Below are 13,492 nucleotides of genomic sequence, written 5' to 3'. Positions count from 1 at the left end.
CAAGGCACGCCATCTCCGAGGAGAAATGGAACCCGGTTTCAACCAAACCCTGCTCGTATTCTCCGATCTACCCGGGCCTTCGGTACCGTTCCCGGCCGGTCTCCCGGACCGGGGGTTGGCCCCACTGACACCCGACCACCGGCGTCCCTACGCCCCGCACTGAGCGGCGAGGTTCCGTCACTTCACGCCCTTCCGAGCTCTTGCCACAAGACTAGAGCCGCCGCTAAATGCCAAACCGGATGGATCAAACTATTCCTGTACTTCGGCGGAAAACAGAAGAATAGGACATTGGCATCACGGATCGAGCGAAACCTGCACCGACTCGTCACCTTTTCAGCCGCTCGCCAGCTCACCACTCAAGCACCGTCCCAACCTCTCATCGCACCGAAGGCCATCCGTGATCGCCTTCCATAGAGAAAAGCACGACAGAAAACGTTGATCCTCAAAACATTGCCGGGCACCACCGGCCTGCATCTCGGCTCGCCGAACCACAACGTCACCGCCCCACCACCGCCGCCATGGCCTCGTCCTCCGGCACGCCCTTCATCTCCCTCCTGGAACCCACGCCCCTGGCCTGGGACAAGACTCTCCCGCCGGGCTCCCAGCCCAACCTCGACGCCATCCCGCGCACCTTTGTCGACGCCATGACGGTGCGCACCGAGGTCTTTGTCCGCGAGCAGGGCATCCCGCAGGAGAACGAGTTCGACGCCGACGACGCCCGCTCCGCCCACTGGGTCCTCTACGCCTCGGTCCACCAAACCGTCTCCCCCGCCGTCGCCGACCCGGCCACCGGCGATGTCGTCCGCCCGCGCCGCAGCGAAACCCGCTCCGTGCCCATCGGCACCGTCCGCCTCGTTCCGTTCCCGCACCCGCCCCACCCCCGGCCTGGCGGGGTGTACGTCGATGGCGAGCTGGTCGGCAGCGCCGACGGCGGCGGTGACGGCCAAGACAGCCAACGTGACCCCGCTGCCGCCGCCGCCGCCGCCGCCGCTGGTTCGGGTGCTTCCACCACCAGCGCCGGTCTTCCCTCCTTCCAACCCGACCGTCGCACCACCTACCACGACGGCCGCGAGCCCTACGTCAAGATCGGCCGCCTGGCCGTTCTCAAGTCGTTCCGCGGCCGGGGGATCGCCGCCCAGCTCATCCGCACCGCCGTTGACTGGATGCGGAAGCACCCGCGCTATTTTGACCCGTCCCCGAGCAAGGCCGGGTTTGAAAGGCTGGGCATGGAGGAGGGGTCGGCGTCATCGGCAGGCGGGGCGGGGGAGGTAGGAGGGCAGCCGCCGAGGTGGGAGGGGCTGGTGTGTTGCCATGCGCAGGAGACGGTGGTCAAGGTGTACGAGAAGTGTGGGTTCAAGGTGGATGAGGGAATGGGGAGGTGGATGGAGGAAGGGATCTGGCATGTGGGTATGTTTTTGAGGGTGGAGGTTGAGAAGGACGGGCTTGACGTTTGAGGGGATGAAAAGCCGTGGAGGATGCAGCGAAACGGCCTAATAGGAATCGATTGGGAGTCATGATTGACCCTGAAAAAAAAGAGAAACATGGGATGGGAGGTGGTTTTGGTGGAACGTCCGTAATGATTGTCGACTTGGGGAGGCATGGCCTCCCCTGAGGTGAAGAAAAAGCAGGGAGCATCGAAGTTGATGGCGAGAATGGGCGGATGGTCATCGACCTGGGCACATCACTTGGGGTTTTGACGGGGGCCGTGTCACACAGGTGGGGGGGGGGGGGGGGGGGGAGCATAGAAATAGATACAACCCTCACGAATGCACATACACGCAGAGAGCAAGGCACACACGCATCATGGCAAATGCACCAAACTGCCCGTTCTTGTCCGCAATCACCATGGATGCTCCCTATCACGAGAGCCCCGTTTGTGCCTGTTTGACAAGAATGCCATGCATCCCCCACCAGACCGTAACGCGCAAAAGCAGCCCTTGAAAAACAAGCCGTAGAGAATTCCGTTCCGTCCCGGGCCGATAGGTATCCCTTTTCCCTCTCCCAATGCCAACCCTTTACCGGTTGCTCTTGGCCACGCGCTCCAGCTCGTCCTTCTTCTTGATGGCGTACGAGTTGCTGCTGCCCTTGGCGGCGTTGATCAGCTCCTCGGCCAGGCACTCGGCGATCGTCTTGACGTTGCGGAACGAGGCCTCGCGGGCGCCGGTGGTGAGGAGGGCGATGGCCTGGTTGACGCGGCGCAGCGGCGACACGTCGACGGCCTGCCGCCGGACGGTACCGGCCGAGCCGATACGGGTGCTGTCTTCGCGGGGGCCGCAGTTGACGATGGCATCGACGGCGATCTGGATGGGGTTCTGGTCGGTCATGAGGTGGATCTGAAGATGGCGTTAGCGTCACCGGCGGCTCCCGTCATGCTTTCGGGCGCCCAAGGCTTACGATCTCGAAGGCGTGCGCAACGATGCGGACGGCCATCATCTTCTTGCCGTTGTTGCGGCCGTGCATCATGAGCGAGTTGGTAAGGCGCTCAATGATGGGGCAGTTGGCCTTGCGGAACCGCTTGGCGGCATAGCGGCCAGCCGAGTGCGGGATGTAGACGGGAGACCGGATCTGAATGTAGTCGCTGCAGCACCCAAAAGTTAGCCGTCCACGTACGTTCACGGCTCGCCCAAGCGTTTCCTCCCCGGCTCGAGAGTCGCGTCGTCGCGGGGTCGGGTTTGGCGCCTTACGTCAGGGAGATGTCGCGGATCTCGACATCCTCGTAGCTCCAGCGGTCTGTGATGGGGCGAACGTCAGCGTCGGGCTTTGGTGAAACGGTGGCTCATCGATCGATTTCGTCGTTGACAATTTTTTTATTGCCAGGGAAGGGAGATGCAGGTCGTCGACGTACTGAAGAGCTTGACGCTGCCAACCTCGGCGAGGACCTCCTTGGGGAGGACCTCGTAGGCGGCGGTGTTGCCCACTTCGACTTCGCCTTCAGACATGATTACGGTGGCCGACTGACTGCGGAGCTGAAGGTGGTGGTTGAATTGGAAGTTTTGGCTTGGGAAGGGGACGACGACGAGGTGACTTTGAGAGGGCTTGCTTGCAGTTGTCGGTGTCGTGGATTTTTTTGGTGGCCCCGCCCAAATTGGTCTGGGCGTTCCCTCAGCCACTCACAACGCCCCATCCAATTAGGGCTCGGTTAACCTAAGGCAAAGCTCAGCTCAATCAAGCCATCCGGCCCTGCGTCTTTCTCCGCCAGAAAATCTATCCCCGCGTTCCGTGGCCGACTTCACTCCAACCCATCCAACCACCGCCAAACAGATATTCAAAATGGCTCCCGCGGCATCTGGTGCGAAGAAGCAGAAGAAGAAGTGGTCCAAGGGCAAGGGTACGTGATGACTCTGCAGCGCTGTTGTTGCTGCTGCTGCTGCTGCTGCTGCATCCAAACGATTTGCGAACCGCCGCTGACGCACCGCACAGTCAAGGACAAGGCCCAGCACGCCGTCGTCCTTGACAAGGCCACTTCCGACAAGCTCTACAAGGACGTCCAGTCCTACCGTCTCGTCACCGTCGCCACCCTCGTCGACAGGCTCAAGATCAACGGCTCCCTCGCCCGGCAGTGCCTGAAGGACCTTGAGGAGAAGGGGCAGATCAAGCTGGTGGTGGGCCACAGCAAGTCGAAGATCTACAGTACGTTGTGCCTCTCCCGCGCTCGCTGCGGTGGCGGTGGCTGCGGCTGTTGCTGCTGTTGCTGTTGCTGCTGGCGACGACATGTTGCATCATGAGACCCCAAGGTTGACACTCGCTTTCTGCAGCTCGCGCCGTCAGCGCTGCCGAGTAAACAAAACAAACATCGCCACACAGTCGACGTTGGCGGCCCTGGCCGGCGAAAATGCCAATTTGTTCACGGCGGTTTGCTTGGGGTTTCGGTTCTTCGGCACGGCGCGACATCTCTGGGATTGGGAATGCTTGGGCAGATCGGTCGGTGTAGCATTAGGGATCGGAAGTGCTCCAGACCCTTAGACTGGAATTGCATCAGATACGAACGCGCCGCGCCGCGCCCTGGTGCCAGGGCCGGACCTCGAGTCTTGCGGGTGCCCAATGCCGCCGTCTGGATGTGCTGCCGTCGTGAGAGCATGACCGTCGGCGGGGGAAGTTCCGAGAGGAACGGGCGGGCACATCAACATCATGAATTGATACCCGTCAACGAAGCATGCGTCCAGCCGCCCGCAAAGGAGAGCAATGAGCGTGATTGTTGGTCCATGCCGTCCCGATGTGCTGCTACCGTGTGACCGACCGCCCTCCAGAGGGGAAGGGTAGGCGTAGAATAGGCAACGTCACGAACGCATGTCCCTTCATCTAGCATGTGTTCAACTGCCGGGGAGTCGCAGAGTCACCTGCCGGTGCTGGCGCGTATCGTCAGGTACGGTGTGCAGGTCGTTCGGAATCTTCGGGTACGAGAGATCAGGTTGCAGGTCGCCAGATCCCCATCGAGAGCGATTGGCGGTCCCATCCTTCTGCCAACCCGAGTGGATGTCATGCACGGCTTCAGACAGGACGGCATGCGTACGCACAACGCCGCGCGCCGACAAACCGCCAACAAACGCAACGAGCACACCGCCACGGCATCCGAAACGACACTCCGTTCTCATCCCGCGCAAGGTCCGACGGCGTTGGAACCGTCGCGAGTGCCGCTCGCTCCTGGCAAGCATCTCGCCCGCGATTATACGCGAGTCGAACATCGAGGCTGTATATCTGGAATGGTGCGGAGACCCGGAGGGACTGGGCCCTCTTGAAACATCAAAAGTTTTCCAGCTGGACCCATTGGTGGACCGGGAAGTCCGTGGGCCGTGGCCAAACCCTGGGAGGGTTTCCTTAGCCGCCTGAAACCCTTCAGCCGGGCACTGGGCTCACATGGCCGATCCGAGGCTAGATCCGGTGGGCTTGATGTGATAAGGGATAAGGGACCGACGGTGACGGTGTGTCGAGGGGATAATTAGGTAGGTACATCGGTACTTGCCAACGCCAGATTGGGAAAGCAAGAGGAATGCCGAGCACCTCATCGAGAATACCAGGTATACTGTGTAGGTACGGGATCGCGGGTGGATCTTGGGAATAGGTACGTAGGTACTTGCAAACACCAGAGTTGGACTGGAACCCTGGGGAAGCAACAAAATAGGTACGCAGGATCGATGCGAGACATTGGGCGTCACGACCTGAGTCCATGAGATTCCACGATGGATTTTGTACCTAGCGTTTTTATGAATTCAGGTACCCTTTGGGCAGAGAGGGGGCGAGCGAATTGCACACTCGGCAATGCGAATTGCTTCCCTTCCTCCTCCCTTGGCCCCTTGACGCGGATGGGCCTTTCGGGCTTTTCCGGCTCTTCAGGAATCCAAGAAATCAAATCCCACGGCAGCCAACCCTGATCAACCTCCCGCCTTAACCCTGGGGTGAGAGGCATCATCGCGGCTGCGTCGAATGCCTCGCACCCCAAGGGGCTGTTTCGGTTGGCCCGTGCACCGCTTAGCGCGGCCAGGGGGCCGGAAAGACTCGCACCTCAAAAGCGGGTTTCTTTCGGGCCGCTGCGAATTTTTTTTCCCTCTCCTCCCCCCCCCCCAAACCCCAGCCAGGTCTCGCAGAATTTATTTTCGCGCGACATCCTGCACTTCTTCTCCTAGACTCTCCCAGCAGAGTTTGGATTTCTCTCTCCACTCCCTTCCTTTCTTTCTCAGTGACACTCAGTCAAGATGTCGAAGAAGCAGGAGACGACGATCATGGGCATGCCGGTAAGTGATGGCATTTTGCAAAATCCCTCTCGAGTTTCGATTTGGTTCGCCGCCCTCGCCATCGCCGATCGCCGCCCCTCACCTCGGAGACTCGACGCCGTCGTGGTCGTAATGGCCAATTGACATCCCTTGCGGGTGTCGGTGGCTTATGGCCGTCGATGGCGGGGTAACGGGCTACGTGCCCGCCCGGACGAGATGTGGTGGACAAGCGGTTGGTCGGTCAGATGGAGAGCGGCGAGGAGATGGAATCATCATCAACATTCTGATTCTCACGAGCACAATGGCTAACCTGCGGAATTTGACAGCCCTTCGTGGTGGACTTCCTGAGTATGTTGGACTCGATCCTCTTGCCCAACGGCACGAAAGTGCCGGAGGGGTAAACGCCAAGCTGTGCCGCTGCAGCTGGGCCGCCAACACCGAACAATGCGATTGCTGACACATGCCAACAGTGGGTGGTGTCTCTGCCGCCGTCTCGAAGACCGCTGCTGCCCCCATTGAGCGTATCAAGCTCCTCGTCCAGAACCAGGTACGTTGAATCCCCGTTACATCGCCCCCCCTGCTAGGTCCGGGATCTAGGGAATCGTTGGCGCTTGACTAGCTTCCCGCGTCACGTGCCAGCGACAAGCTAGATCGGACCCCGGCACCGGCATCCTGGTCGCTGAGCGGCAGCGCTAACAAACCCCACAGGATGAGATGATCAAGGCTGGCCGCCTCGACCGCCGCTACAATGGCATCGTCGACTGCTTCCGCCGCACCACCGCCGACGAGGGCATCATGGCCCTGTGGCGTGGCAACACTGCCAACGTCATCCGTTACTTCCCGACCCAGGCCCTGAACTTCGCTTTCCGTGACAAGTTCAAGGCCATGTTCGGCTACAAGAAGGACAAGGATGGCTACGCCAAGTGGATGGCCGGCAACCTTGCCTCGGGTGGTGTAAGTTGAAACCGCTGCCGTAACCTCCCGAACCGACCGGCCGCTAACCCCTTTGCAGGCTGCTGGTGCCACTTCCCTCCTCTTCGTCTACTCCCTCGACTACGCCCGTACTCGTCTTGCCAACGACGCCAAGTCGGCCAAGGGCGGCGGTGCTCGCCAGTTCAACGGCCTGATCGACGTCTACCGCAAGACGATCGCCTCGGACGGTATCGTCGGCCTGTACCGCGGCTTCGGCCCCTCGGTCGCCGGTATCATCGTCTACCGCGGTCTGTACTTCGGCATGTACGACTCGATCAAGCCCGTCGTCCTTGTCGGCTCCCTCCAGAACAACTTCCTCGCCTCCTTCCTGCTCGGCTGGTGCGTCACCACCGGTGCCGGTATCGCCTCGTACCCTCTTGACACCGTCCGTCGTCGCATGATGATGACCTCGGGTGAGGCCGTCAAGTACAAGAGCTCGTTCGATGCCTTCTCGCAGATCGTTGCCAAGGAGGGTGTCAAGTCCCTCTTCAAGGGTGCTGGTGCCAACATCCTGCGTGGTGTTGCTGGCGCTGGTGTCCTGTCCATCTACGATCAGCTCCAGATCCTCCTCTTCGGCAAGGCCTTCAAGGGCGGCTCTGGCTAAATTACCCGTCGCGTTGTGAGGGTTCTGTGACGGCCGGAGCAGCGGGCTCGGCCGAGGGGATGATGTTGGTGAGGGGTCTAGGGGACGTGGGGAGCTGGGAGAGGGAGATCCATCGTGGCCGGCAGCTGATGCTTCTGGACGTTGGGTAACCGCGGGGGGCAAAAATCGGGCATGTCTGGCGTTTATCTGGGACGCGGATGGGCCGGGTCACCCGCTGTAATTTATACTCTGAGCCATTCCCGGTGTATTCCTTGCTACCGTGTTGCCTGGGGCTGCCGTTGCGTCGCGTCGGTGTTTCCTTTGTTGCATGCGCACTCATAGATCCCTTAGGTTCTGATCAAATGGGACGGTTCGTGATTCTGATGAGCGAGCGAGTTTTGGAGTGCCCTTGTCCCGCACTGGCTGGGCTGGGCCTCTTGCCAGGCCCGCCCCGCCGCTAGCTCGGGAAGCGATCACGTGCTCTGGCGCATCTCGCGCTCCCCCCCCCCATTTTCTTTGTCCCTTCGCGACCCAAGTTCTACCGCCTTCCCCCCTTTCTCTTGTCTACGGTCCGTGTCTGCCACCCTTGAACTTCTTCCTGTCACGTTCGCACTGCCCTGCTACCGCCTTTGCGTGGGTACGCCCCGCATCGTTCAGCCAGCGCGCACCGTCATGCCACCAAGAGCGGCGGGCTCGGGACGCGGCGGCCGATCCGCCGCGCCCAATCAACGTGCCACCACCTCCACCAAGCCCACCACGAAAGCGGCCCGACCCGCTGCCCCCTCCAGAGGACGCCGCGGTGCAAGCAGCACGGCGGGAGGGGCGTCCCGGAAACGAACCATTGACGAGTATGCCCGCGGGGGTGGCGCGATCACGCTGGACGACGAGGACGGGGAGGACGAGGAGGAGCTGCCGCAAGACGACGAAGATATGGAAGTGCAAGAGGTAGAGGACGAGGAGGGGGGAGGGGAGGACGGCGAGGAAGAGGAGGACGGCCGGGAAAAGATACCGCCGGAGCTGCTCACGCGCATCCTGCACGCGTGCTTCGAGCGGGAGGGCACGAGGATCACGCGCGAGGCGGACAAGGCGGTGGGGCGGTACGTGGATGTTTTTGTGAGGGAAGCCATTGCGAGGGCGGCGGTAGAGAGGGGGAGGGGGTTCCTGGAGGTGAGTTTTCCGCTTGTCTTTTTTTTTCGTTTATTTTTTTTTTCATTGGCTTTTTGTTCCCTGGGGGGCTCTGATGGCTGACGATGCGTGCGCGCGCGCGGGTGTGTCTGGGATAGGTTGAGGACCTTGAAAAGATTGCGCCACAGCTGCTGATGGACCTGTGATCCGGTCCTGCTGCGTGTCTTCGTCGCCGTGACCGGCCGCGGTGGAGGTGCTGCTAGGAAGCCCACATCATCGCCGGGTCCAGCTAGAGCTTCGAACGATGGGATGGGCGGTCTGCCGCCGCGACGAAGGCGCTTGGAGGCATCGCGCAGCCAGGGACTCGCCCTGCCACTGCCGGCGCGATGCCTCTCGAGCAAATTCCGACGGAGTTCTACTATACAGTCCATTGAGCGGCGGTCGGTCCGAGGAGGATAAGGCAGCATCGGGCGGCCGTCTCTGGTCGATCCCTCGACGACTCGGCTCAGGACGTGGAGGCTCAGAACCGACAAGCCGGTTCCGATCTCACAGCAGGCACTCTCTTGGTCTATGATCCCTGACGGGTCCGGACAAGGTCACCGTCACCGCCCACGGGCGGCTAACCGGCTGAGCGGGCGATCGCCTTGGATGCGTGTCGCGGATCGGCAACAGACCGGACGAAACATCAATTTGTTCGGTTGGTTGGCTTGGCGGCGGCGGCTACAGACCTCCTCTGGTGGAAGCCTGGGTGGTGTGGAATCTGGCCAAGAGGGATCGTAGGATGAGCTACCAGCGGGAGCCGCCAGGGCTGTGTTCCCAGATCCACGCCAAGCTGCAACTGACGACCTGTCGGTCGACATGGAAGTCGTCAACCCTTTTTGGAGCAGCCAGGGTCCATGTTGCAGACCCCACCTCCCCATGTCGGCAGCAGGTAGTTACACAGTATTCATTCTTGACATGACTTGATGGAGGTGATGGAGCATTCGACCATTCAATGTCCTGGATGAGCGATGACGGTACAAGCCCCCCCTCCCCCAGGCTATGCATAGGTTGTAGGTTGGGCTTGTCCACCTCCTATCTTGCAATTGCGCCGGGAATTGAACACACTGTTGTCGCAAGATGCCATAGAGTAATTCCTTTTGGTGATTTTTTGTAGTTGTTGATGATGTTCTTGTAGTTGTGATGAAGCGTGCTGTCAAAGGCCCATCTTCGGCAAAACAAGCATCCAGAGTGTTTGCCCAGGTTAACCTCCCGGTCTTGGGCCATGTTGCACTCCCCCCCATCCTGGCGCCGTCGCTGGCCACTCAACAAACGCCTAGCATGCACGGAATCCAAAATAACACCGGCTTCACGGTTTCCCGATTCCCATGCGCCGCCTGTCGTCCCGTCTTTCGCGCACAGGTGCTGACGAAAGCGCCCAATGGCTGCTGTCGTCCTCTCTCTCGCTGCCCTATGCCCGAAACGTCGAGCCGCCGAGGGCCCGGTAGAGGCTCCGAAACGTCCAAGATGTTTGAGGCGTGTCAGAGACCCCTGACTTTTTTTCCCAGCGTGGGGCGCCCCATGGACAAACTGGGCGGTCGCCGCAACGCTGTCGTCAGCCCACAGGGCTTGGCTGCGGCAGAGAGCCCCAAACCTTATTTCGGCTCCAGCTTCGTCCGGTCCAAAGTCCCCCAGCGACCAGGCCATCCATCGCGCTTCCGCGCGGGCACCTCCCGGGCCTCCGACCATGGCCGGCGCGAGGATGCGGCTGCGGTTGGCGATGACTGGAGAGCCGATCGAGGTTTCTCTATGGTCGGTGCTGGTGGAAGGATGGCGCGAGGCATGGGCTGCATGGCTTACCAGCTGTTCTTTTTTGCGAGCGCCTACAAGTATTGCTGTACGCACGCAGTACATGCCGGTCCTGGGCTGCAAGGTTATTTTTGCCGTCCAGCCAACGGTGCATGGACCTCGGACATGACACCAAGGAACCCGCCATCCTAGCGGCTACGACGAGGCTGCAGCTTAGCCTGGTTGTCCATCCGCCCATCGTCGGCGTCGGATTGAAACGCTGGTTAGGTACGGGAGCCATTGCGCCGTTGACGTCGTCCACGCGACCTCTCACGGGTCTCACGGGTCTCGCAGGCGTCGTTGGAGCGCCTTGCGACGCCATGGGCTGCGACGTCCTGCCAATTACCGAGCCCTAGCACGGTCGCATCCATCGCCAGGGGATGCTCGCTGCGGTAGCTATTGGAGGTGGCATTTTCTGGGGTTTTAGCACCTCTTCGTTGGTGCTAGGCGCTCGGCGACCGGGCAAAACATGGCGATGTTTCAAACCCTCCCAAAACGGACCCCCCGGTCCCTGCGGCGATGCGCCCCCCCTTTTTCCCCCTTCTGAACCCCGAGCCCTTGGCCACCGCGCGATGCAACATAGGACGATCAAGTCTCGCGTCGCCGGCCGGGAACAAGTTTATAATTCATGCCGTGCCCCGGTCGTCGTCTCTTCCGGTCCTTTTTTTTCTTCTTTTCCCATCAAGCAGTCGTTCTTCTTGTTCGAGGTCCTCTCGTTGTTTTCCCTTTCCCCAACTCCTAATCTTCTATCACAGGCTAGTCCTGTTTCTTTGTTGCTTCTACGTACATACAAGCGCTAGTCGCTGTTTTTCTCCATCTCCCCAAGTCACTCTTTCGACGAGCCGGACCTCTTTTTTTACTCGGTACACACTCTCTCTTCGCCAAAATGCAGTTCACCACTCTTGCTCTGGCCGCTTTCGCTAGCCTGGCCTCTGGTGAGTTGATCTTAGCTGTGAGCTCCTTTCTAGGTCCACCGAGAGACTAACTCTGCCTCCAGCCCAAAAGACCTGGGTCGTCTCCGTCGCCAAGAACGGCAGCCTGAGCTTCCAGCCTGATCGTCTCAACCCCCAGCCCGGCGAGTTCGTGCAGTTCCAGTTCCACGCCGGCAACCACACCGTCACGCAGTCCACCTTCGACCAGCCGTGCCAGCCCATCTCCCTGCACAACCCCAACGTCGCCGGCTTCCACTCGGGCTTCCTCCCCGTCGCCGCCAGCGCCGAGCAGGGCATGATCCCCACCTACACCATCCAGATCAACAGCACCAACCCTCTCTGGCTCTACTGCGCCCAGGGCCAGCACTGCCAGAGGGGCATGGTCATGGTGATTAACGAGCCGTGAGTAGCCCCCTCCCTCGGTCCTCCTAGGAGGGGAAAAGAGACAAGAAGACTGACGCGACCTGAAACCACAGGACCGCCAACGCCTCTCGCACCCTCGAGAACCACAAGGCCCTCGCCGCCAACGCCCAGACCCTCTACCCCGGCCAGTCCCTCAGCGATGCCACCGGCAGCACCGGCGGCGCCGACGGCTCTGGCAACTCCGGCAGCACCGGCACTCCCGGCAGCTCCGGCACCCCCGGCACCGGCGCTCCCGGCACCGGCGCCACCGACACCCCCGCCCAGATCGCCGCTGCCGGCACGCTCGCGGCTCCCGGCATGTTCGCCCTCGTCGCGGCCGGTGCTGCGGCTCTCCTTCTCTAAGTCCCCGGGATGGAGAAGTGCAGATGCGCAGAGGGGTCGTCGTGATATCAAGTTCGTGTGGATCGGGCATTCGGTTGGCTATGGGCTGTAATTTCTGAGATGGATTCGTTGGGCTTGGCTTGGAAGATACCTTTTATTTTCGTGGGGATATTTTTTAAGGCGGGGTTGCTTCTGCGACGGTGTGTTTGTACATTGTATCATGTCTGGAGAGGCGGGTGCGCCGCATACTGCATGAATGATGAATGTGTTTCTGGGTAAAGAAAAAAAAAACAACAAAAAGAACGCGTTTTGTTACCTTGTTGCCTCGACGTTTTAGCCCTTGTGTGGCTAGCAGATGAAAGAAGCTTCGACGTATTCTAAACAAACAGCAAACCTTCTGCATCGCTACATCTCACATAGAAGAGAGAGGGAGAGAGAAAAAAGAACCGTTATGACGCAAGGGACTCGCCTCTCCGACATTGGAACATCGCTAAGCCAACCAAAAAAGCTAGTTCCTACGAATCCTCCTTCTTCGGGACGGCCCTCTTCCTCCTCCCCTTGGCCGCCTCCTTGCACAAGGGCCTCAACGGCTCCGTCCCCGGCCACCCCGCAGGCCTCTTGACGTAGCCGACAAACTCGTACTTGGGACTGTCCCGGAAGAACTTGACCCAGTGGTCCAGGGCCTCGTGCACCTTTTTGAGCGCCTCCTCCTTCTCCTTCTTCTTGAGCTCGGCCAGCTCGGCGGGGCTCCAGTGCTTGTCGACGGCCGGGTCGTCCAGCGGCAGGTACATCTCCTCGACGCCGCGCATGTCGGGCGTGCGGTCCTCGGCGAAGCAGCCCGTGACGTACGCGCGGGCGGCGTCGCACCCGGCGAAGAAGTGGTAGGAGCCGCCGGGGCCGTAGGTGCGCGGGTTGGACGAGACGTCGTAGATGGTGCCGTTGATGGCGAGGTAGATGGGCTTGGAAGGGTCGGTGCCGTCGTACCGGGCCAGCTCGGCGGGGGTGAGGTAGAGGGGGCCGCGCTGGCGGGTGGGGGTGGTGAGATGGGAAGCGGTGCGGGGGAACGGAACACAAACCTACCCATTGCTTCAACCACCAGGCCGGCTGCAAGACCTTGGACGGGTTGTGCACGCCCCAGAAGAAGGACTCGCCGTTGGAGACGAGGTAGCTCAGGCCGCACGAGGCAAGCAGCAGGAAGGTCAGGACGCGCAGCATGTCGAGGGCGATGGCCGACTTGCCGTACTCGTATTGCTCGGCGTCGGAACGGTCGCTGCGCTTGGCCGTCGTCTTGGTCGGCTTCGGCGCGGACTCGTCCTGGGACGAGTCGGTGGCCTCGTCTTGCGGCGCGGGCTTGCGCCGGCGAGCGGAGGACTCTTTGGCCATGCTGGAGCGCGGGCGGGTGTGCGGGACCGGCTTCTTAGGTCACTCTTGTTCTACGGGTTACCTGGCTTCCGACGCAGGAGAGAGAGGAGGGGGGGGGGGGGAGAGAGCAAAAGAGGGACGCAATGAAGGTGAGCCGGTCAGCTCTCAAGGAACGAGAGGTTATGTTCCTGACACGGTGGTGTTACACAGAGCCCATGGGTGCCGGAGCGACTTGAACC

At 60.9% G+C, this 13,492-nt stretch overlaps 7 protein-coding genes across 7 annotated transcripts; 5 read left to right on the top strand and 2 right to left on the bottom strand.

The window, feature by feature from the left end:
- Positions 1–518: 518 nt before the first annotated feature.
- VTJ83DRAFT_6905 (uncharacterized protein) lies at positions 519–1,454 on the top strand (the record flags this gene model as incomplete). The annotated part of the gene is made up of 1 exon (XM_071013668.1): positions 519–1,454. The coding sequence occupies one exon, from the start codon at positions 519–521 to the stop codon at positions 1,452–1,454; it is 936 nt and encodes a 311-aa protein (XP_070864532.1).
- A 561-nt stretch (positions 1,455–2,015) lies between these two features.
- On the bottom strand, positions 2,016–2,939 carry VTJ83DRAFT_6904 (40S ribosomal protein uS7; the record flags this gene model as incomplete). Its single annotated transcript, XM_071013667.1, has 4 exons — positions 2,016–2,333; positions 2,395–2,578; positions 2,685–2,730; positions 2,846–2,939. 4 exons carry the CDS (start codon positions 2,937–2,939, stop codon positions 2,016–2,018), a joined length of 642 nt encoding a protein of 213 aa, XP_070864531.1.
- A 331-nt stretch (positions 2,940–3,270) lies between these two features.
- VTJ83DRAFT_6903 (40S ribosomal protein eS25) lies at positions 3,271–3,781 on the top strand (the record flags this gene model as incomplete). The annotated part of the gene is made up of 3 exons (XM_071013666.1): positions 3,271–3,328; positions 3,421–3,630; positions 3,756–3,781. 3 exons carry the CDS (start codon positions 3,271–3,273, stop codon positions 3,779–3,781), a joined length of 294 nt encoding a protein of 97 aa, XP_070864530.1.
- A 1,909-nt stretch (positions 3,782–5,690) lies between these two features.
- On the top strand, positions 5,691–7,284 carry VTJ83DRAFT_6902 (uncharacterized protein; the record flags this gene model as incomplete). The annotated part of the gene is made up of 5 exons (XM_071013665.1): positions 5,691–5,729; positions 6,035–6,056; positions 6,179–6,255; positions 6,417–6,662; positions 6,721–7,284. 5 exons carry the CDS (start codon positions 5,691–5,693, stop codon positions 7,282–7,284), a joined length of 948 nt encoding a protein of 315 aa, XP_070864529.1.
- A 651-nt stretch (positions 7,285–7,935) lies between these two features.
- Positions 7,936–8,594, top strand: VTJ83DRAFT_6901 (uncharacterized protein; the record flags this gene model as incomplete). The annotated part of the gene is made up of 2 exons (XM_071013664.1): positions 7,936–8,430; positions 8,547–8,594. 2 exons carry the CDS (start codon positions 7,936–7,938, stop codon positions 8,592–8,594), a joined length of 543 nt encoding a protein of 180 aa, XP_070864528.1.
- Positions 8,595–11,101: 2,507 nt separating this feature from the next.
- Positions 11,102–11,912, top strand: VTJ83DRAFT_6900 (uncharacterized protein; the record flags this gene model as incomplete). Its single annotated transcript, XM_071013663.1, has 3 exons — positions 11,102–11,150; positions 11,213–11,549; positions 11,624–11,912. The coding sequence occupies 3 exons, from the start codon at positions 11,102–11,104 to the stop codon at positions 11,910–11,912; spliced, it is 675 nt and encodes a 224-aa protein (XP_070864527.1).
- A 494-nt stretch (positions 11,913–12,406) lies between these two features.
- Positions 12,407–13,274, bottom strand: VTJ83DRAFT_6899 (uncharacterized protein; the record flags this gene model as incomplete). The annotated part of the gene is made up of 2 exons (XM_071013660.1): positions 12,407–12,913; positions 12,972–13,274. 2 exons carry the CDS (start codon positions 13,272–13,274, stop codon positions 12,407–12,409), a joined length of 810 nt encoding a protein of 269 aa, XP_070864526.1.
- Positions 13,275–13,492: the final 218 nt, after the last annotated feature.

This window comes from Remersonia thermophila, chromosome 6, assembly GCF_042764415.1.
Source record: "Remersonia thermophila strain ATCC 22073 chromosome 6, whole genome shotgun sequence".
NCBI classification, from domain to species: Eukaryota; Fungi; Ascomycota; class Sordariomycetes; order Sordariales; family Chaetomiaceae; genus Remersonia; species Remersonia thermophila.
The sequence above is the reverse complement of the archived record's forward strand: the minus strand, read 5'-3'. Positions and strand labels throughout refer to the sequence as shown.